The following is a 25,767-nucleotide window of genomic DNA, read 5'->3' as shown; positions in this document are numbered from 1 at the left end:
GTTACTAGGGCTCTGCTACGCATAACAATATCTGAACAACCACTGTTGTAACCTGGCGACATTATAAATACAAGTGGCAGTGTAGAAGGCGGCAGACGTGTGTAGTGAACGGTCAGTGCCGACGTGAAAACGCGGGAAAATTTGACAAGCCGCCATGTTGGTTATTAAGGTGAGTTTTTTTTATGACATTAGAATTAGCGGGAAAGTTTTTAAAGGTTAGAATTTAGGCGGGAAATTTTGACGTTTATATTTTTTTAAATATTTTTTCAGAAAATTGTGTGGTTATATTATGAAAACAGGTTATTTGAATATTATTATTTTATGTTAATTAGGCGATAGTGTTTAAATGCAAGTCGACATTCCTAAGCAATACTTGATTTCCTTCGGAAACTTACAAGTGCGTTGTAACGTGATTGAAGCTTTTGCTTTTATTGATTGAATATTTACATTTATACTTATGATCAACAACTTATTTTGAACTCTATACCTACTAACTTATGAGTTTGAAATTCATTTCATTTTATTCTTTAACAGCCCCGTTTTTTTAATATGAGTTTAAACGCTATTGAATAGATAAACTACCGCTAAATGTGCTCAGAAAATGGGCATAGTACTGGACTAAATTAATGAATTAAGTGCGTAGGAGTAGTACTTATCTATTACTGCAAACCCGATGTCCTCAGAAAACTAGAAATATAAAAGCCTTCTGCATTCGAAAAATCCTTGAAAAAAAAACATTATAAGTAATACAAACAGTTAACTTAAACTTTAATACTTAATTAACTAATACGAAGGACTTTTTCTTTATTTACACATTTTGCGACAAACAACGTTATATAAAAAAGTTCGTGAAGTAATATTACTCGCTTGAAATTGGGTTAACGCGTTCAGTCAATAAGCTTGAGCAAAAACTAGTTTGTGATTAAATATTGAAACATCATTAAATAAATAAACACTTTAATGAAACTAGCACATTATACCCAGTTTACTTTATAGAGGTGATAGTTATTACTTAATATGTGCTAAACTTCGCCAAATGAGACACAAAGAAATTGCGAAAGGCTATAAACTTGTTAAATCCATAGCGTTCATGAGTGATTCGGGGTGTTTTTTTTAAAGAGGTTAAACAGAGATACACACTAAAATAGAGCAACGATTTTTTTGTCTTTGAATAAATCGAGCTTTTATCTACTTAATACGCAGATTTTTAACCTTCAGGTTAATAGAGAGAATATCTTTGAAGAAAAATTCATTAAAATTTTGCAGTCCTTTTTAGGTGCCAAGTTAAAAAAAAACTTTTAGGCGTATCAAAATTCCACTAGAAACAGAATTTTACAACAAACAGTATCTATGTTTGGACCACAAATATAATAATAATACATTCAAGTCTAAATTACACAAACCATTTTTCAAGTTGCTAACAACTCATATTACAACACAGCAGGTCTTAATTTCTTGTTCTTTAACTTGTAAATGAAAACAGGTGGCAGTTGACTGGCCTATGTGTTTGCGGTAGTGTATCCGACTGTTGACCACGAAGTCCTGGGCTCGACTCCCGGTTCGAAGAAACTGCTATTGATCTTTTTCTCATTCATATTAGATTATTTTCAATAGTTTGGTAACGTGTAATCCGGAGTTTGGTAACGTGCCCGGTATATGAGGCTTACCTATTATATGGGACTAACATAGTAGGTATATAGCAAAACGTGGGTGTCTTTCATACACCTCTGCCCACACCTTCGTGTAAAACAGGCGTGATATTATGTATGTATGTGTCAGTAAATTGTAACATTTCATCACATTACACGTATAAAATAATAGATTTTTTATCAGATCTCCGCGGGTAATTTACAACAAATTAAACACTCATACACATTGTAAAGATAATGAACTAAAGCTGGCATTTTTTCTCATAGTTTATAAACTATTATGGAGTAACGTAAAGTGTGAGTTCTTGGGGTAAAGTTTATGTTATTAAGTATTGCAGTTCGTTTCTTTTTATTAGAATACTAGCTGACACGGCAAAATTTGTTTAACCATAATAATATAATTAAAAAAAAAACTAATGTCACTTAGGGGTATCAAAAATACATGTTGGCCGATTCTCAGTCCTACTCAATATGCTCACTAAATTTCATGAGAATAAGTCAAGTCGCTGCTCCGGAGGAGTACGGTAACTAACATTGTGACATGGAACTTTAATATTATAAGATACTAGCTGACCCGCGCAACTTCGCTTGCGTCACATAAGAGAGAATGGGTCAAAATTTTCCCCGTTTTTGTAACATTTTTCATTGCTACTCCGCTCCTATTGGTCGTAGCGTGATGAAATATAGCCTATAACCTTCCTCGGTAAATGGACTACCTAACACTGAAAGAATTTTTCAAATCGGACCAGTAGTTCCTGAGATTAGCGCGTTCAAACAAACAAACAAACAAACAAACAAACAAACAATCAAACAAACAAACAAACTCTTCCGCTTTATAATATTAGTATAGATGAATGAGGAAGGGAAGTATTCGTTGTGTTTATGATATTCTGTATTTATATCTAGCATTCCATGAGTGTAAAAAATGCTATAATATTTGATAAATGAATTTCCGTACATTTATGGCTTAGTACCTACTCATTTAAGGGCTCTTTCTATGAGTACTTTGGGTATTTTCTAGATTTTTTGCGGTTTGTATTTCGAGTTTTAAAACAAACATTTTTAAATTAGATATGTTAAATAAATATGTACTTCGGTAGTGTTTTTATCGATATAAATTGCTATTACTCCAAAGCTTTATTTCATAACAACCTATTCTGAAACTCATATAAAAAATAACACAAGAAAAACATAAATATAATATGGAGCTATAATCATTTGTAAATGTACTTCCAGGGCCGTTGTAAACAAACAAAAGACTAAACTTGAGCACATTGCTTTCCTTCATATTACGCGTAGTGCCTACTTATATGGAGTACTAAGGAAGCTTATAGGTTGTATTAGGAAGACATTGTGTGATGTAATTATGATATTATGATAGCGATATTTAGGTCGATTTTGTAGTGTATTATCGTAGTTATTGGATAATGGATAGTGATCTGTGTTTGTCGCGATGACACGATAAATTTATTAAGTCCAAAGATAACAAGATACCACATTTAACTTTCTTAAAATGTTGTTGGTGAAAAAGAAGTTAGCTAGAGTGGATTTTACAGTACTTATACTTTGCAGGATAGTAGCAGCTGTCATGAACTGTAGCTAATATAAGTAGTAGCTTATTTATTGTATAGTGTATAGTATTAGCTAAATATCTTTGACTCAGTTAAGCTAATTCTACAGAATTGCTATTACAAAAAAAGTACAATATAGGTGTAATTAAAAAATATAATGAAGCTGCAAATGGTCTAAGCTATAGACCTAAACTTAATACTGTGATTATAAGTATAATTTCTGTGCTTAGTAATATTTCTTAGAGTCTCTCCAACACATCCCACTTTTAATAAGTGTAGTAACTCAAAATACATCGCCAAAAGCTTCAACTAGACTAGAATCAAAATAATATTCCTTATTCTTTTTTAAAATACAAAGAGCATTTAGTTTTTATGTGCCCATAATAGGGAACCACACTTAGTCAATGTGGTGGGCTCAAGGGCCCTTGCTAATGTGGGAGGATACCCTTGCCCAGCAGTGGGACAGTCACGGGTTAAAAATGCTGTTAAATGGGAAATCATTGACTTATGTATATTGTAGTACAAACAAGTTATTCGTCGATTCTGATAAAAGTTGTATTTTGAGTTACAGCACTATTGTATTATTAGTGCGACATGTATTCGTCGTATCTTTACAACCTATCTACTACAATAATGTACCTACGATACATTTAAACAGATTTTCTGATACTCGCCTATGCGTAGGAGGTCTAACGCAACATACACACATGTAATCTCTTCTCTACACTTAATAGAGTCCTTGCTAACTAATTTGTTACAACATCACATTAGTTGGACAATAATCAGATATTTGGTCCGATCTGTTTCACAAGTAGGAATGCGGTACAGAGCTGTGGGCGCGGTGTTTGTGCAACCTGTGATAAAGTGTCTGTGGTTTAGATCATAGCTCTGTTTATACTTCTATATGTCTATAGTCGGATGACAGTCTGTTTGTAAGACTTAAGTGTCGAAGAGAATTACCTAAGCTCAAATTATTGATGGTAGTTTCGTCTCCTTAGTGAGTTTTGATAGAGGTCTATACTTCGTCAATGTGTTCGAACCTCCTATGTACTTAGAAGTATTGCAATTAGCATTATATATTTAGGTACATAAAAGTAGTGTTATTTTTCAGGATCTAATGATAAATTAATGAAAAAATAACGGTAAGGATATTTTGATAGATCAAACCAAATCTATCCAATAATTGTACCAGACAAAGAAAGTTACTCGACAAATTTTTCGTATTCAGAAAACTTTATTCGAAAAATTTCCAATTTAAACAGATAAATGAATCGTCGAATATGTTATCCCACAGAAAATAATCAATCCCAATTCAATATGAACAAGGATTTTATCGCTATAATTATATGAATTACGCAACCATGTGTAGTATAAACGTAAAACGAGAGATGTAAACAAAATTAACCTTATAAGTTGTGTACAAAACTGGTCTAATAGAGTTATTGCCTAAAAGACCCGCGGCTATAATTTATAGCCAATCTTCGTTAATGTACAAACTAACTAGATTAAAATATAACGAAATATTATAGAGAAAAACGGTGAAACATCGTGATGAAACCTACACTAACCGTAATTTAATTAGCTTTTGAATATGTAGTCTGCCTCCATTAGAGAAAGTAAGTGGAGATAACAATAGCGCGATTCTCTACCACTATCGACTATCGACAATCAACTAGCTCATCATTATTCATCATATTCATTTATTAAATTATTTTTTTTAAGCCCTTGCCCAGCAGTGGAAACCGGCAAGGATGTCCTCCCAAACGAGGTAGGGTTAGGCCTTGAGTCCACCACGCTGGCCAAATCCGTTTTGGGAACGTTTCATGCCCTCAAGGAATTATTTATTTTAGGTCTGTAAGGCCAATCATGATAAAATAATATTTATTGAGCTCTGTCACTGTTGTTATTGATGAAGTTACCAATCAATTCATAGTGAAAAAATTAAACAAATGTCCACACATAATCTGATTCTTTATGTTTTAAATACTTTTAAACCTACTATTGGGTTTATCCATAAAAACAGTATAAGTAGTGGGTATAAGCTCTAACAAACAAATATCAGACTAATTGTGTCCTAAATATGGAACAAAATAATTAGGGCAAATGTTACGTCTATCATTATCTTCAGACATACAGTTTATACCAAATAAGGTAAAAAGCAATTGTTCTAGATTGTTCGTTTATTATCCTTTCCGTTTATTTGTCAAGGTTTCAGCTGGGCTTATGTCCGCGGGGTATGTTGATAGTAATTTGGACTTTATTGGTATTATATAGTTCAGGTATTATTATGTAGAAATATAAGATTTCGGTAATCTATATGTATAAAAGCGAAAGGTCACTAACTCTGCAAGTGTTAGGAATTTCAAATTTTGCTGGGGAATAAGGGGGTATATGGAGGTTCTTATTAGGTGGCAGGTGTAGTGGCCCCGCAACAGCAGCAACTAGCACATACATACAACAACCCCTTTCTTCCATAGGGGCAGGTAGAACGCAAAGAACGCTAGCTAAGATCTCTATAAACTTCCTTTCTTCATTCACATACATAATGTTGGTCATACCTCCAGAAAAAAATGTAGGTTTAGTGGCTACAATAAACACAAAATCTACTGAACGGATTTTCATTCAGTAAACGTCAATAAACAGAGCTTTATGAGAAAGATTTTGAAAATCAATCATATGAAGATTGGCTGAAGATGTTGCAATAAAGCTTCAAGTAGGAGCACAAAGCCTTCTGGGTTTACTATTGTATTATAATTTGTCTTATTACCATACAAGTTTAAACAGCTGTCAAATGAGTCGTCATTATTCAAAATCTAACCTCTTTGATGTGTATTTGACGTAAATTTATTGGTGATTAAATAAACATTAATAATGGCATACAAACAAACATACAGGAGGTAATTTGTCACATAACTATTACAAAGAAACGTATAGATATAGAGTTAAGTGACTACATTGAGTTTGAAGTCTTAGTGGAAACTGCATAGCACTTTTCGCTATGGAATCCTCAACGTCACTGGTATATTTACAGGTTTATATTATTTCCTGAAGTTATGGCCAGGTTACACTAGCCTTTGTTTCAGGAGTTTTAGCATTTATACAAATATCGATGAGTTAAAACGTTAATGTGGATAGAAAGGGCGTCAATTTCTATAATACATTGAATGGTTATTTTTGCTTTACTGATTTAAGGATGTATATGAAATGATATTTATCAATCCCATGATAACGAAAACAAAGGGATAGAAATAGATAGAAAATAAAAACTGTATCAATATTCGGTAGTTTTAAAGCTCCCAGCATATGTACATTCATACATACAGACAAAGGGACAGACGCGGGAAGCGACTTTGCTTATACTATGTAGTGATGGTGCGACTTTATGAGTAACTATTCGAAAACAACTAAGTCTAAATAGATTACTATTCCGTATACTTGTTACTTAGTATTCAACAAACGTAAAGCAATAGATACATTAAGTAATACAGCCTACTTTTATTTACGCAACCATGTTTATATACAACAACAACACTTATTAGGGTTCCTTACACAAACGATAATAATGTACCCTATTGATAAGAATTCGCAGTTCGTTTGTATGTCGATCTGTTTTTCTGTCTGTTCGTTTGTCTGTTTGTTTGTCTGTCACCAGGTTCTATCTAAATAACCATGATAGCTAAACAGGTGATCCTGTTTGATTCAAATCATTTTAAGTAGTTATTCCATTCATTATAATAATATATCGCCGAGTGATGCATTTATGTTGCCCCGACTTGCCCCTATAAAAACAAATACAAAAAACAGAATAAAACAAATATGTATTTAAGGGAGGTTCTCATACAACAAATGTATTATTAGCCGTTTAATTGAACTAATGTAAAACTGTAAGATTAACTATGTATTCTTATGGTTTAACTCTTCGAAAACGTGTTCAAATTCATACGTTTTGTTACAAACAATAGTGTTATGTGTTATTGTTTAAAATACACCATAGTGGTTTATGGTTATTGTATAGTAATGGGGACAATGTCAAGTGCAGTAGTTGTATTATGGTCTATTATGGTAGATGAGGTGTTACAAATTCATTATTTAAGCTTAGTTAGTAGATTTTTCTAAAGTTTCATGCGTATTTTCGAAGTATAGTTATGTTTATATTTCATAAAGTATACAAGTCTTCTTCTTCTTGTCGTATAGTTAGTGGTCAACCTAGTGTCAAAGTTGTTCAAGCCGCTTGAAGGCCTTTGACTTGGCTTAACGACTGTTATCTTAATTGACAACTACCGGGACCGACTTTTTACGTGCCCTCCGAAGCACGGAGACGACGCCCTGTTCAAATACCACTATGCGGTCACCCATCTATGGAATGACTGCGCCAAGGTTTGCCAACCCACAGATCGTTTACCGACCGGTGAGCGCAACTGGCTACGGGCGCCTCAGTATACAAGTTAACTCTTTAAAGTATCTTTTTGTGTTTTTCTCTAGATATATCCTTTAATAGATAAACATAACGCTACTTTTCTGACGCAGGAATCAAACTAAGAAGTTAATAGCTTACGAACTTAATTGTAAAATAATATTGTAACCATTTGATTCAATAAGTATTAAAGGATTATAAGGACCAGTTATGGGATAGCCTATCCAATAGATAAAGAAACAGGAAATGCATGAAAACAACAGCTCAACATTCCTCCTGATAAGTTAACCGATACATATTCACAAGTAATGAAACAGGTACAAAGACTTTCTTTTTTGTTAGCCCTTTATTTGTCCCACTGCTGGGCAAAGGCCCCCCCTCTCTCCTTTCAATACTGTCTGTCCTGTGCCATGCTCCGCCACAATGCACCCTCAAATGCCGTTAAATCGTCATGCCACCTTCGTCGTGGTCGGCCTCGACAACGATGTCCATCGTGTGGTGCCAATCTGTCAGCAGCCTCGCCCATCTAAGACAAAGACTTTAAAAACAAAATAATAATAATAAACCACAAAAGTGACAGGCCAAATAGGAAACCATTTAAGATAATATCAATTAAGCTTTTATGTTTAAACCGATTGTTACATTGTTATAAACTTTATAACATTATCGTGTGCGTAATGTTTCCTGATATAAGGCGCTTAACACACTACCCCGCACCACGCAGCGTAGCGCGTGAATGCGTGTTCGAACGTTGCTTGTAAGTATCTCCGTTTGTATGGAAACACGCGTGTATGCGCGTGATCCGCATGAACGCGCGTGGATGCATTTTCTGTGTGTTAGACTGTGCGTGTTTTCCATACAAACGGAGATACTTACAAGCAACGTTCGAACACGCATTCACGCGCTACGCTGCGTGGTGCGGGGCAGTGTGTTAAGCGCCTTAGGCAATTACATTCATTTATTGCTAGCCAGCTAACTAATCTTTAATTAATCTACCGACTGGTTAAACGCAAAAACATAATAAGAAACAAAAACACAAATTTAAAATTGTACCGGTAATGCTCGTGCTTTAGAAAAAACTATCTTTTTGAGTAACTTGGGTCTCATGATCTTTTAGGTGCAGTAAATTTTTGAAAAATTATGTTTTAAGGAGGGTTTATTGTTACATTGAAAATGGATTTATATCATAGAATGAAGTGATGTGCCCGAATAATTATCAAAAAGTTCTTGAAGGGGTGGTAAATTCCTGTCCAGCTAAACGGTTTGCAAAAAAGCTCTACCCATTCCGGAAGGAGACCCTTGCCTAGTTATAAGTAAATGGCAATGGACTGAATTATTTTATTTACAAAATGCCGATAGCACATATTCCGATGGTAAAGCGTTTAATTGGAGAACACGAAAAAATACATAGAACTGTGTACATTTCTTATGCAATTTTAAGAGCAATTCGAAATTCTATGGATATAGTCTTATTTATTGACATTTGAACACAGCGGGAGCCGCTGGCGTTGGCTAGTTGCACAAATCTTTCATCTACAAATACATTGTTTTGTTAAATAAAGTGAATGGACAGGGTTTGGCTCAGTCTGATATTAGGAATAATATCGTTATTGGTCATTGAAATTACAATTTGTTATTTATTTGTAATTGCCACGAAGTCTGGTGCGTGCAGGCACGATTGTTCGTGAGGATTTTTAAAGTAAACTTGAACTATATTACTTAAAATGAAATTGACGAATTCCGGTATTGTACATAAAAATTAGGACCACATAAAATACAGTCTTACAGCGGGGAATCCTTAGGCATTACCTCATACCTAATATGTAGATACGACATGACACAAAACTATACTATTAAGGATTTATTTGCAAACTAGTAAATTGGAAAATAGTGTTTTTATGGCCTGCGTCTAAAAAGTCCTCAATGATGAGAGAGAAAGAGAAGTTTGAAATGATCGGTTTAAGAAAACAACCAAATAACACTGGCAAAAGATGCAGAAAGCTTGAAAGGTTTTAAAGAAACAAAAAGTTAGAATGTTTGCACATTAACATTTGTCAATACTCCATTCGTTTAACTAATCGATACTTATCAGTAGATTATGAAAACGGACCGGAAACAACTAAATACCTTTTAATCTATCACCACTCTATAAATTATCACTACTGCTACGAATTCCATTCAAATTTCTCTATAATAACACTAATAAAATCACCAATGTTTAATTGGCATTTCAACACGAACAGTTCTTCAAGGTCTGTAGGTACAAATCCTATTAGATGATGTAAAAAGCGACCTTATAATAAGTACTCTAAATATAGGCCGTGGTCAATGTAATGCGGTGTTATTCAAGTGGTACATGACAAATACATGGTTATTAACGCTAAAGAATGCTCTTATGTTACTTAATTTTAAGTAGGACTTATAGTTCGAAAACTGAGTAGAGTGTCTTGGCTGTACTTTGTCTGTTTGTCATTACAGTTGGACAACTTAGTTGAAAGTGTTAACAATACAATTTATCTACATTATAATTAATAATTATGTGTAGTGTATATTTTCATAAAGAACTAGCTGTATCAGAGTGAGCCTTCTATACACAAGGATCTTTACTATCTCATTCAATTTTAAAAGTAGGTATTTCGGTGGCTACAATACCTTCTAGTACAATTACAAAAACAATACAATACGTATTTTAGGAATGTTTTGGTATCCCTTAATCTCTTTCGGAAGTTTTGAAAAAGTGTATTATCGTATCACATTATTTTGTAGGTGATTTAGTTCTCGTTTTTTAATAAAACTCCTCACTAACTTCACAAAAGAAAAGAAGCCATGCCTTATTTGCCTGTACTGAGATTGTCAATTAAGCAATCAATCGGAGATTTTTGTGGAACAAAACTACTGCTGCTAACAACATGCATGCTTGATCTGAGAACTTAGTTATATGGAGTCTTTATTGGTTTTATTTATAGACTAGCGGACCCGACAGACGTTGTCCTGTCTACACGTCTTTAATTTGAAAATTTAAAACTTTTTTTAATAATCTAAACCATTCTCAGATCCCCTTGAACACACACAAACAATTTCATCAAAATCGGTCCAGTCGTTTAAGAGAAGTTCAGTAACATTATACACTTACAGAAGAATTATACGAGTATTATATAAAGATAGAATACTTGTTCGCAATTGCTATCTGTCGAGTACTTTTTTGTCCCATTTGACAATGATCGATCTACATTAATTTCCGGCTTAGTTTTTACATTAGTATTGCTATTTGTAAATTAAATGAAGCCAAAGCATGACATGCACTTATCATCAACAGAATTATCTTAAAAAAAATTGATCGATTGATTAACTTTGCACGAGTAAACGAACTTATAACTATTAAGTTTTAAGGTTAAAATTTTAAGGAAAATTATCTTATTTTAAGATATTAACGGCAGACAAAATATAGGTTTATTTCCAAGATAGACAGGTACTCTATAATTGGAGGACCAATATAATTGGTATTGAAAAAGGTAACAAAAAAACCATATTACGGTTCGCGGGTAGATCCACATCGGCTTCTTTTACGGAGTTTTACTTAATTTTTCCATCATAGATTATAGAATGTACAAAACTAACACTTTCTCGGACAGAAAATTATATCTATTATTCTTGAACATTTTAGACTCTAATGCATTCCTATTAATAACTGAAAGATCGCTTTAAAACTTACAACTTTAAAGTCAGCGACGGGCAAAAACTAATCACCGTCGAATCAACAAGACATACTTATCTATACTTCATTTAATATTCAAAACATACCAACAAAAAGTTTATCACAAAGGACCAAGTGTATTTATTCCACGACATAACGTCTCATTTACTTGGACCACATTCTTGAACCAGTATTCAGTATATAGTTTTATGTACTTGTACATAGTGCACGAGGTTGTTAAGCTTGCTTTGGTGACATCTGGTCGAAGGTATTTTATTGATGGATGAATGTCAAGGCTGTGAGTTTAATGTGTATGTAGATCATTATTTCAATCTATCAAACTTTCATCATACATTACACCTTATATTATGCACTTATATTTATATACCTGGCATATAACAATAGGCAAAATGAAAAGCAGAAAAAAAGTGCTTTGTGTCAGGAATGTAAAATCAGGAATGTTTCTCCGAAGTGGGTTATTGCACCCTAATAATGCAAAATTGGAGGAACCACTAGATACTTGGGGACACAAAGATACTTCAAAGCTACTATGCTGTACATTGCTTTGTACCTTAGATTATAGTGATTAACACGTTGCGTAATAACAGCAATGTAGTGCAAAGCGGCTATGAATTTGACGTATACTTTTCAATTGAGATACATGATAAGCCCTCAGTGCCTCGATTCTCTACCACTGTCGACTACCGACAACCGGCTAGCTATCGAAATATTGACATTTAGAATGTACTTCCAAAATGTTTCCTACGACACCCGTCATAGGCGCTGATCAGATTTTTATACAAAATTTCTCGATGACAGTTCGGTTGTCGGTAGTCGATAGTAGTAGAGAATTGAGGCACAGATCATTTTTATCAATGACTTAACATAACGATTGTAACAGATAATTTTACGAGCTATGTCTATCCAATAGATAGCGCGCTTGAGCTGCGATCACTATGAAAGCACTTGAGCACTTTGAGGCGCCCATAGCCAGTTGCGCTCACCGATCGGTAAACGATCTGTGGATAAAACAACCGTTGGCGCGGTCATTCCATAGATGGGTGACCGCATAGAAGTATTTGAGCTGGGCGTCTCCGTGCTTCGGAGGGTACGTAAAAAGTCAGTTCCGGCTGTTGTCTACTAAGATAAGAGTCGTTAAGTCACGTCAAAGGCCTTTCAGGCGGCTTGAACAACTTTGACACTAGGTTGACCACTAACCATACGACAAACAACAACTATGAAAGTTAATTAACAGTTTAAGTTGATTAACGTCACAATTCCGTAAACTTTCCCAACAAGTTCTCTTAACTCTACTTTCCTACAATCACTCTATATTTTGGTATGTAAATCACGAACAGAGTCAGGAAGCGAAATGTCCTGTACTTTACGCAACAATCTATTGAGTTACGCAGTTATGAACCAACTTGTTGGCCAAGCCTACACAATTATAAGTAGAGTAAAGCTGTTTGTCTACAATTTATGAAGGAATTTATTACGTAGCAATATTTTTTCTTTATAGTTTGTTTTGAAGAAATGGTTGCTTGTTGTTGGTTTAAATTAGTGTCCATGTTTGTTGTTGGTTAAAATAAGTGTCTACAGGATTAATACACAAACTTACTTTTACTAAGATTATTAAAGGGTCGATTCGCTGTAAATGCTAATAATTTTCTAGCCTACAAGATTACGAGATTGTATCAGTACGCAGTCTCGTAGCCCCTCGTCATTATTTTCTTAGTTCAGTTTGGTCATAAGAACATAACAATCATGTTCAATTTGTACGAATTATTTTGATTTCTGACCTTAATTTGTCTACATTAATAGCAACTTTATTTTATACCCATAGAACTACAGCATAACAGTAGCTCGATTCTTCATTACTATCGACTACTGACAACCGGCTAGCTGTCGAGAAATTTTACACGAAAATCTGTTTAGCGCTTCTACCGGGCTCTGTAAGAACTATCTTTGTAGTACATTTTAAATGTCAATCTCTCGATTCTTGACAGTACATGGTATATAGAATTGCGCTACAGAAGCGCGATTCTGTACAGTCAGTACCATCGAGTAACGACAGTTTGACGTTGAAAAAGTACTGTCTAGATAGTTCCTGCGACGCCCGCTAGCAGCGCTGATCAGATTTTCATACAAAATTTCTTGATAGCTAGCCGGTTGTCGCTCGCGGTAGGGAATCGAGCTACAGTACGACAGATTTTCAATGAGTTTTTATCGACTTGAATAAATTAATTGAAATCAAACGTCAAGCTTTCGTATCTACAGATTTAAATCTAATGTTATGGCATGTTGTCGACCTTGTTTGGCTAATAGAGAAAATGTAACCATAACATAATAAGTGGTATTTATACAGCACATTGCCATAATGCTACATACATGTATGTATGTATAATATGAGTGGAACAAAGATAAGTAAGTAATGCGTTTAGGATTAGGAACAAATAAATTTCAGTTTAGAAAGAAATGTTTGTCGATTATATGAAGGTGTCGATAAATTTCAAAAATATTTAAGTTTTTTTTTGTCTATAAACAAAAAGAGTACGTTGTTGCAGTAATTTGTACATATTTTAATTGTTTTTTTACTTTAAGAACATTTTGAATAGTAATTTAATAAAATACAGTGGTAAATGAAGCAATCTAGCTATTTTTTAAAACTCTAGCAACTTTCAAAATCATATAAAAATATACTTGGGCATACGCATACGCATTGGGCATATGCAGGTGCGTATGCAAACTTTAACTGACCTCGTACCCATCAAGCGGGGAGTACGTCAAGGGGATACTCTCTCACCCAAACTCTTTACTGCCGTCTTAGAGGACATATTAAAGACCATAGATTGGAGTGAGAGAGGCATTAATATCAATGGTCAATTTCTGTCGCACCTGCGTTTTGCCGACGATCTGGTCCTATTTGCTGAGAACGTTGCTGATCTCCAAGACATGCTTAAGGAGTTACATGAAGCATCATTAAAAATCGGCCTTAGGATGAACATGTCCAAGACCAAGATAATGACAAACTCCACACGAGCTTTACCTGCTGTTACGGTAGGTAACGCTCACATCGAAACAGTACAGGAATACATCTATCTTGGGCATCGTTTATCCTTTGGTTCCGACTCACAGATCAAAGAGATTGCTAGACGAATCCAGCTAGGTTGGGCTGCTTTTGGGAAACTGGATGACGTATTCAAATCAAAGATACCACAATGTCTGAAGACCAAGACATTCAACCAATGTGTCCTGCCTATTCTCACTTATGGAGCCGAGACATGGTCGCTCAATAAAGCATGCCTCCACAAAATTAAAGTAGCGCAAAGAGCTATGGAGCGTGCCATGCTTGGCATTTCTCTCGTTGACCGCGTACCCAACGTCGAAATACGCCGTAGAACTAAAGTCGTAGATGTGGGCACGCGGATAACCAAACTTAAGTGGCAATGGGCAGGACATTTGGCTAGACGTGAAGACGGAAGGTGGACCAAAGCAATCACTGAATGGCGGCCATGGAATGGGCGAAGGTCTCAAGGAAGGCCTGCAACTAGATGGTCGGACGACATTGTTAAATGTGTAGGGCCGAAATGGATGAGACAAGCGGAGGACCGTATAAAGTGGCGTGCTGAGGGGGAGGCCTATACTCAACAGTGGGTGGATACGGGCTGATTAGATAGATACGCATACTACGTCGTATTACTGAATGAGTGTCTCAATGTCAGTGCATTAAAAAGGTTAGACTGCATTGCAATCCTTTTCGTACTTGTATGACTATAATGAAATAATTTTAATTACTATAGAATATTAGATCAAATTCTAGGTAACACATTCAATTTGTGCAATTATTGTTTCAAGGAAAAAGTTAATTACGAAGCATTTCATTTATTTCAAAATTTTTTATATTTTGCTTTTTATTTTTTTTATTATTTTTTTATGTGATACGGATGTGTTGCAGAAATATGTGCAACAATAATTACGGGGACCTAGGTTCATTTCTCGAAATTGGCATTGTTGGATGTCTAAATTGTTTCGGTTGGTATTTCAAAATGCAGTAACAATTAAGGATTGGGCCAAATAACATATACTTTTACAACTTTTGATCATGCCTTGCTGCAAATGGGAGTGTGGAATCGAACCTACAATCTCTAGTAAAGCGATAAAGTTGTTGTTGTGCATAATAGAAGCAATATCTAGTGGTGAATTATCTAGTGGTGAAGTCACCACTAGATAATTCTTCTTCTTCAGCTTAGCCTTTCTTCCAAGCTATGTTGGAGTCGGCTTCCAGTCTCACCGGATGCAGCTGAATACCAGTGTTTTACATGGAGCGACTGCCTGTCTGACCTCCACAACCCAGTTACCTGGGATAACACGATACCCTTCGGTAAGACTGGTTGTCAGACTTTCAAGCTTCTGACTACTGTTAACGCTTGTCAAAGATCTTCGAAATTGACAGCCGGGACCCACTATTTAACGTGCCTTCCGAAACACGGAGGAACTCGATATGTATAAGATGGTCACCCATCCACAAATCAACCTCGGCAAGCATGGCTTAACCTCAGAGATCGATCCGCGCGGCTGTTGTTATCTAAGCCACCACTCAGATCACCACTAGATAATGATTGCTTCCATTATGCATTAAAAACTCTGCAGTACCTATTAGAAAACTAATCAACGAACAAACGTGCACTATTTCTTTTATTCCTAACAAAGCATTACTTACTTAGATCTAGCATTTCAATTAACTAAACCAATTAAAAACCCAATCAGACCAATGATACCTTTATAATAAAAATATCTAGCCACAACGACATGTCCGCGTCTGACCACAGGCAGACAAGGCTAAATCTGGCCATTCACTCGGCGTCAAATTACTCATATACCAAGAATTCCATACAAAAAGTCTTGTAGTGAATAGCCTACCTTTTTTGTATTTTGATTGATTTTGTATTGATAATAGTGTGTAATTTAATTATTGTTGTGTTCCATTCATCTTTGTTGTATTCTGTTTCGCACGGATAACGATTTTTGCATGAATCGGGCTAAAAAGGTGTTAATGATTGTTAAGTGTTTTGTAGGAAATATATTAACTTTAAAAGTATTTACAAAAATAATAACCTTAACATGACGACTTTTGAGAAAATAATAATAATAATAAAATTTATACGGATAAATTAGAAATTCTTGATGATATATTTTTTTGATTTAAGTATTCGAGTTGGCGCGGTTATTCTATGGATGGGTGACCGCTTAGGGGTATATGCGCTGGTTATCTACTTGCTTCGGAGGGCACGTAAAATATCCGTCCCGGTTGTTGTCTACTACGCTAACAGTCGTTAAGTCAAGTCAAAGGCCTAACGGGCTACTTGAACAATTTTGACACTAGTTTGACCACTAACCATACGATAAAATAAAATAAATAAAAAAACTACTATTATTATATTGCACAATCATATTTCTAACAATAAAACACTCTAAACAAACAATTAACCTGTATACTGAATATAAAAAGTAAAAACAGCGAGTTACGACACCACAAGATCAAGGTCAAACACTTTATATAAAGTAATATAAACCACTTCAAATAACTTCACGCTAAGTATAACACAGACCAGGTATCAGCAACCTTTAATTAAATAAAATAAATTATACTATGATACGAACTTCGCGATTGACTAGAGCGTTGGCAAATTTTCTATGACGTTAACCAAAAACTGTTCTATAGTACCCTGTCTTTATACTTCACAAATACAATGACATTAATAAGCATATAGATTAGTATATTATTTTAGTTACCGGCAGAACAAAAACCGTTAATTCCTAGTCAGCAATCAAACGAACGGCATATAAATAATAATGTACGTATGTGATTTTTAATGTAGTCTCTTTTTCAGGCTACAATTTCATGTACAAAACCATGTTACCTTTTCAACTTGCATAGCTCATAATGCAAAGCCCCTCTAGCAACTTATTATGTCTTTGCAGTAACGTCGTTATAGGTACATTTTGAGTCTGGTATGATACAGGCACTATTAAACTCTCGAGAAAACGAACTAGGAATTATGTCAAATATTTGCGTACAAGCTCCATCCAGAAAATTTTCTGGGTTTGAAAACGACAGCGTTTGTGAAAATACTGTAATATCTTAATATCTAGCAAAGTTATATTTGCGGTTCTATATTATGCAGGTTGTGTACACCTGACTAAGACTTCTCTTTTTTGTGCAGTTGCGTAATAACTAAGTTAGTTATACGGTTGGTTCCACGCCAGGGCTTCGCTAGTAGTCGTTTTGTTTTACTTCCGAAGGCTTTGTGGGTTACGGTGACAGATGATGCAAAAATAACTTTGATGACTATATTTGTATGCTATCTATACACGAGAAGATTAAGAGTGTAGAAGTCTCAGGTCTCGGTGCTTCTTTATGGTTCTTTCTATTAGGTTTTAAATGATTGCCTGAAGTTTGAAAATTGCTTAATAAATCTGTAATATACCACTTAGGTACCTCCTTGCTTATCACTGTAATATGATTTCTGCGTTCATAAGTAGACCACGTCAGATTTAATTCCGACACAGAACAAATTTTCATGGTATTCACTATAAACTAAGCGGTAGTTACGCCCCGTTTAAAAACACTATATTGGTAACAGTACTAAGCTTATCGGGTTTCAGATCTTTTATTTACTGTGAATTAAATCCCATGTATCACAGACTTACCCAATTTCACCATAAAAAATCATAACCAACTTACTAAAAAAACCATTTCTTTTCGTCCAGACTCTAATCCTCTGCGCTGCCTACCTGGCAGTCCAATGCCAGCACCAGGGCCCCACCACGACCCCAGTGCCCATCCTCAAGCAGATCAACAGACAAAACGACGACGGTTCCTACAGTTACGGTTACGAGGCCGCTGATGGCTCCTTCAAGATAGAGACTAAGTATCCTAATGGAGATGTCGCGGGGAAGTATGGATATGTTGATGAGTCCGGCAAGACGAGGGAAATTTCCTATGGAGCGAGCAGTCAGAGAGGATTTGAACCTGAAGGTAAGATGTTGAAGCTTTTATAAGATTTGGTGGGTTAAGGAATTGATGTTTGGAGTTTGAATTAAAATTTTGGAAAGTACCTAAATATTATGGAAAAGTAGGAGTCATATCATGCAACGTTTGGTCTTCGAAGATGTTAGGTTGAAACAGGTTCAGGTCGTTCAGTGTACAAGATAAAGCTACGTGAAATAGAATTTATTTTGGAAATATAACGTCTGATTTAATGTTTATGACTTAACCAAAATTTTCCATTGCTATACCTAATTCAAGGCATAGTTTTGACCATCTCTATGACAAAATAAGGATAATGTATAACGAATTGGATATATACGACAAGAGTAAAGTAAACGACTAAATCAAATATCGCTCTTTCTAGTTCAATAAGACTCATGTTAAAAGGATGTATATTTTAGCAACATAGTATAACTTGCCTTGTTACAAAATCCCCAGTGCAAAATACCCAAAAACTTCAGCCCATTAGTATCAATTAACAAGTATTAAGCTCGATTAGAGCATACAAACATACAAACAAACAAACTGGGTCGGTTGCACCATAAGTAACGTAACATCGTGTTATTATGGTGTAAACGGTAGTTAAGCGTTTATTATGTTAGATATAGTTATTGTAACACATAATATAATGGTCTCAATGACGCAGCAGTTACTGAGAGAGACTGTAGAGGTCTCAGGTTTAATCCCGCAGTTGTGAAAAGTCCCCACATTTGGCCTAGATTTTCCAGTAACATAGTTTAATATACACTAGCATAATAAGCTATGAGTACTGGAAAACTCTAGACCAGCTTTCTGTCCGCGGGTTCTCCCGCATGTATTCTCACCTCCATCATGGTGAAATTTCCAAAAATCCACTCTTTGTGCTCCCCTACACTCTTCAATTCAAATTTCTGCTTCTTACGTTCAGTAGTTTCGGCTGTGTATTGTCTTTCAGTCAATCATTCAGTAACGGTTACGGTTCAAGTTCAATTCGTGTCTGTATGTATTGTTTGTCCGTTGTTATTATAACAGTTTAAGTCACCTTAAACACGATGATTTTAGAAACAATAAAGATTTTCTTCATTACGACATTTTTGAGTTTGGTTCTACATTGAGTCAATTGCTATGTCACTACATAGTATAAAACAAAGTCGCCCATTTTGTCTGTAGTCCCTTCGTATGCATAAAACTTTAAAACTACGCAACGGATTTTGATGCGGTTTTCACTAATAGAAAGAGTATTTTCTCCGGCAGGTTTTTATATATAATTGAAATACATTGAAACTATATTAGCTGAGTTATAGCGATTTATGTCCAAGAAGTCAGAAAAAAAATCTAATTGAAGATTGCATTTGTGCGTGCGCCGCTTATACCGTTGGATACAAGTAAGAACAATGTATAGCAAAAACATTGGTCTTTATTAGTTCTACAAAAAAGTCCGCGATGACATATATCCAGCTTTTTTATTTAAGTCACAAAAACTACTTTTCTGTATTAAAAAAACATTTAATTCGTTGGGTGATGTTTAACTGGTGATATAACCAATAATACATATATCCTTATCAAAATAAGTAAGTTCATCATCACGAGCATTTAATTTAGATTATTTTTGCAGTTTACAGTGTGTTATTTAGACATATAGTTTAGGAGATATCACGATATTAGTATTGCGGCACGGTACGGGCCGGCCGCGGCGGCGGCGGCGGGGGCAGCGTGGCAAGCGATACAAGCTAGCGGGCACGCTAGCCACGTGCGTAAGTCCATCCTGTATGACAAGACGTATGGTTGTGAATGAGGCAAGGGAAGTTTGTAAGGATCGTACCAAGTGACGTTTAGGTTTCTGCCCACCCTTATGGGAATAAAGTGTGATTTTATGTGAGTTTGTGCGGGTTGGGGACTTAGCATGTCATCAATAAATCAATATAATGTGTTACACAATATAATATAATAAATTTATATACGTTAAAATAAAATCTATACTAATATTATAAAGCTGAAGAGTTTGTTTGTTTGTTTGAACGCGCTAATCTCAGGAACTACTGGTCCGATTTGAAAAATTCTTTCAGTATTAGATAGCCCATTTATTGAGGAAGGCTTTAGGCTATATATCATCATGCTACGACCAATAGGAGCAGAGTAACAGTAAAACCTGTTACAAAACGGGGAAAATTCTGATCCATTCTCTCTTATGTGACGCAAGCGAAGTTGCGCGGGTCAGCTAGTAAAATATAAAACTAAAACTACTTAACAAATATCCACACCTACATTCCTAACTTAACAAGATAATTAAGAAAGTTCTCCAATTACTGTGGCACCACGCAAGTGTCGCAACTTGAACGTTCAACCTTCACGCACTGATAAATCATCTAACTAGATGACTTGCTAACTAAAAACATTAGATTTCATCACCACAACTAAAAAGTGGCTTCATGATGTAAACGGAGCTATTACTATGCATTTTTAAGTATGTAATGCGGGTTAATTGTACTTGAGTGTGATTTACTGATTTGAAAGACGTGAAACTTAAGATAACATTGATAATATAATGTTTGAAATAGGTAACAATGTGCTGGCCAAAAACGTCAATTACAATTACAATTCATGGGATTATCAATGATAACTGAATCTATTAATTATTTACTTAGCAATAATGAAGATTTTATACTAAACGTATGCTTACATCGCTTTTGAACCAGGTCTTAATATCTTAACTACTGATCCAAATAAACCTCAATTTGGTCATTATTTTATAAATATTGTTGATTGTAAAATATCGAAGTAAACTTGGTAAAACCTTAAGTTTCAATTCCAAATGAAGCAAGCGAGATATGGTCCATGTCTAAACCCAATCCTTCACTTTCCAGGTCCAGGCATTCAAGTCCCCCCTCCAACACTGAACAACCCATCATCCAACGCGCTCACCGACGGCCAAGAAGACGACGGCCAATACCGAGAAGACCCCAGCATTTACGAAGACCCTAAATACAACAGCCGTTCTCAACCAAGACCTGCTCCAATCAGGCAGTACCATCAGCCAGCCCAGCCAACTCAAGCTCCTCAGTACCAGCCACAGCCAGCCCCAAGCCAGTTCAGGTCTTCTCCCGTCTACTCCCAACAGACTACTCTCTTCAATCAAGGCCAGCAACAGAGCTTCTTCAACCGTGGTCAGCAACAAACTAGTCTTTTCAACCAGGGTCCTCAGCAATTCCCGTCAGAAAACCAGGAGCTCCGTCCTCAAAGCCAGGTGTACCACCAGCAACCTCAATTCTCCTACCAGGCGTATACTCCTCAACCGTATCAGAACTTCCAAAGCCAGAGTTTCCAGCCCCAGCAGAATTACCAACCTCAACCAGCTTATCAGCAGCAGAATCAGAATTTCAACCCGTTCTTTGGCCACCCTGCGCAGAACTTCGACCCTAACACCGGGTCCTATTCTATCAACTTCACTGGTTAATTGATGACTGTTAGTTAGGTAGTTGTAAGTTAGTGCTGGGGTAGACGAATCATCAACAGTGTTATTCTGATAAATAAGGATGCTTGGTTTGAAGCTGCTGTTAAAAAAGTGCTTCTTATATCTATGCATATTTGCGCTAAATAAGAATATATCTGACTTCAGTAGAGACTAAGTTTAGGCCTTTATTTGCAAGTACTTAAAAGAGATCGTGATTGTTTTTTTCGTCACATCGTTTTGACCATAAGGCTTGCTATTACACATATTTAGTGGCAATATTTATCGAACAACAAAACCGAGTCGACTCATTTTTTCAGCTTGTGCCAATTGGGTTCATCTTCAGATATTCGGTTTTGCCGCCCAACTAGGCCGATTAATGCCTAACCGAATACGTGTGTAGCAAGGTTAAGGTGTAAATCAGAAGATCCTTTCTGCTATTAAGCTTAAATGAAAGCAAAATATAGCTTATAATATAATGTAGAGTACTGTTCTTGATTCGGCTAGATGTCAGCACTGTGTACTTAGTAATTTTTGTACAAAATATTTAATATTAATTAAGTGTATACCCAAAGTGACGAACGACACCTTTTTTACGACTTTTGTATATTTTAGTACTAGTCAATAATATTGGAGTTTTTTGTATGAAGAATAGGCTTTAATATGTATCTGTGACTAACAATTGTAAATTATACTATTTATTTAGTTTTTTCCTTAGTACTAATAATACTTGTAAAGTAATAATCTAAGTTTCACGTACTTATTTTAACTTAATAATTGTAGTATATTTCTTTATTTGTACTTACTTATTATAATATGTATATTTATGTATTATATTTATTATATATTAGTATGTTTAATTTTATGTACAATATATAATTATTTTATTACATTACTTACGTACTATATTTCGATTATATCTGTATATAATTACATACACTATACGATATTATTATTAAGTAATTTACATGTATTTTGATGTAATTTTAAGTACGAATACTCTATTTTTATTCGAATATACAATATATTGTCTATTTAACTAACAATATAATATATTACAGACTTATCAAGAGTTAAAATCATCCATATTTGTTGACCATTACATGAAAAATATTAAAAATTTAAAGATAGAATTATTGGTCGACGGAATTCATTCTTAAAATAATTATGCTATATTTCGAATAATAGTCAGTAATATTATATTTAGTAATTCTGTTAATTATTTTACAATATAATCTATACTAATATTATAAAGCTGAAGAGTTTGTTTGTTTGTTTGTTTGTTTGAACGCGCTAATCTCTGGAACTACTGGTCCGATTTGAAAAATTCTTTCAGTGTTAGATAGCTCATTTATCGAGGAAGGCTATATAGGCTATATTATAACATCACGCTACGGTCATTAGGAGCGGAGTAGCAACGAAAAATGTTACAAAAACGGGGAAAATTTTGACACATTTTCTTAGGCGACGCAAGCGAAGTTGCGCGGGTCAGCTAGTTACTTATAAAAGTAATTAAAAATATTGTGTAAATATACGACTATAATTAATTGTATTTTTGTAATAATTATATTTTAATGTTGGCAATACGACTGAACGAAAATTTACTATTTTTGAAGTTAATAATGTTAATTACTACATTAATTACTCAATTATTATTATTTAAAGAACTTTTTAAATGTACAATATTTTATTTTCAAAATGTTTTATTCTATTTTGATTGTTAATATATTAAAGCACTTTGGTATCAAGAACAAGCAATAATATGTAATAGAAGATATTTGGTTAGCTGTAATGAGCAATCATTACAACGATTCCGAATTATTTTTATATGTTAAACTGTAAGTTTAAAAAAAATATTAATTCAGTTTCTAAAGCTGCATAATAATTGGAGTATATGTATGTAAATAAATATTTAATAAACTTAAACGCATTGCTACACAACTCTTTCAGTGTAATAAATACAACAAAATCAATTTGTAAATTGATTTAGTTTTCGATTCACTGCAAAATTGAATTTTCCTGTAACTACACTGTGTAAAGCATAAAAGTATTTAAAAACTGCGCAACTTATCACAAAATTACTCCATACAAATCGAATTTTATAAAAACTGTATCATTGATATTTCATAGTATTGCCAAAATACATAAAAGTGTAATAAAATCATTATATAACAATAAATATGTATTCATAGCGTCAGATCGAGTGCGCGCAAAATGGCGGACAATACGAAATAATACGTGGACCGATTGTAAATATATGATTAAATAAACTGTTATATAATGTGAATTGGTTTCCTTTTGAGTGAAAGTGATGTTGTTACAATTTATATTGTTGCAGGTTTTTCTAGTGGGTGGTCTTGAATGCTAATTTAAATAAATAGGTATAGAATAGCCTGAGCAATTGTAATGGATTGCGAATATAATACTAAAGACTGGTGACTAAACTGGAAGGAACAGTATGAATTGATACAAGATTGAAACTAAGTCTAGTCTGTTTGAAAGATCCTAAATCAGTATAATAAATAAATAAAATAAATAAATATCATTGGACAACTCACACACGGTTATTTGATTCCAAACTAAGCAGAGCTTGTACTATGGTAACTAAATAACTGATAAGCATACTTATATATTTCTAAATACATACTTATAAAGATAAATTGACATCCAGGCTCAGAACAAATACTCGTGCTCATCACACAACGATTTGTCCCGGGTAGGATTCGAACCCACCACACGCGGCGCTACGGTTGTTGCGGCGAGGTGACCGCTTAAACCACTGCGCCATACGTGCAGTTGATAATACTGAATGTGTACCTAATATATGTAGAATGTCTTCGATAAATAAAGGTGCTCTGTAACGCATACATACTCAGTAAAACAAACTATTCAGTTTTAATATAATAAGTTGACTTTAGAAAGACAATTAAATCAATTAAAATTTCACAGATGACAATTTTTTGATCTGAGTTCTTCTTTTTATACCATAAGTTAGGGAGTTCTATAAGGATAGATTAATATATACCTATTATGTTATTGTTTTACGCAAAAACCACTTAACGAATCTGGATAAAATTTAGCATACCGATAAAGTATACCCTGATTTACAGTATCCGTTGTTTTCTAACCGGACAAAATTGCAATTGGGAGTCAGTCTCATCATAATAGACTTTCCTACGAATATAACTAATTCATGTTTATCTACAAATCATATTCAAAAGCACGCACATAAATTAGCTACACAAACATCGCTATGAATATTTCATCAATCAATTGACAGCTGAAATATTGAGACACTCGAACAATGTAAGGCCGTCCACTCACGAGGCGGATATACAAGCCGCCTACGACATTTCCTCTCAACACTTGAAATTCCCGTTTGTGAACGCCTTAATTTAATTATTGTACTTCCGAAATTGACTTTAACCTTGGTGACTTTTATGGTACATTATGGGAAGTAGTCAAAGTATAAAGCTATCACTACCGGTAGTATTTTTGTTGTGTCCGTGCGAAATCATTTCCCAGGGTAGCTCCTTAAAAATATATAGATTATATATCTATGAAGTAGACAAAATCGGGTCTGTGGTATTTGTATGAAAGACGGACCTTTGGAAAAATGCCAAAAATGTTCAGTTTGTTCGATAAGACAAATATTTTAAAGTTGTTTTTATTAATTCTGAGCAATTGTTGTCAATTAAATTGGTGTTATGAAAAAATGTGCAGTCATCGACTATTTTGTATCCCAGAAATTAGTCAAAGTATCACACCTCTCTATTGCAAACAACGACAATAACAAAATAGTTTTAAACATGTTTACGCCAAGGCATATTTAAGTCTAGCTTCAAAATATGTCTAATTTTGAAACTGATCTTAAACTTGAGTGCTCAGGCCATTCGCGTAGTGTTTTCTGCTCTATATCACAGTGCGTTATCAATACCTATTTATACTAGGTGTTTGTAAG

The 25,767-nt window shown here is 34.6% G+C and overlaps 1 protein-coding gene across 1 annotated transcript; it reads left to right on the top strand.

Moving 5' to 3' along the window:
• Positions 1 to 33: 33 nt before the first annotated feature.
• Positions 34 to 24,089, top strand: Cpr97Eb (Cuticular protein 97Eb). Its single transcript, XM_076118343.1, has 3 exons — positions 34 to 169; positions 18,100 to 18,367; positions 21,223 to 24,089. The coding sequence occupies exons 1-3, from the start codon at positions 155 to 157 to the stop codon at positions 21,810 to 21,812; spliced, it is 873 nt and encodes a 290-aa protein (XP_075974458.1). The 5' UTR covers positions 34 to 154; the 3' UTR covers positions 21,813 to 24,089.
• The last annotated feature ends 1,678 nt before the right edge of the window (positions 24,090 to 25,767 follow it).

The sequence above is a fragment of the Anticarsia gemmatalis genome, chromosome 9 (genome assembly GCF_050436995.1).
Source record: "Anticarsia gemmatalis isolate Benzon Research Colony breed Stoneville strain chromosome 9, ilAntGemm2 primary, whole genome shotgun sequence".
NCBI classification, from domain to species: Eukaryota; Metazoa; Arthropoda; class Insecta; order Lepidoptera; family Erebidae; genus Anticarsia; species Anticarsia gemmatalis.
The sequence above is the reverse complement of the archived record's forward strand: the minus strand, read 5'-3'. Positions and strand labels throughout refer to the sequence as shown.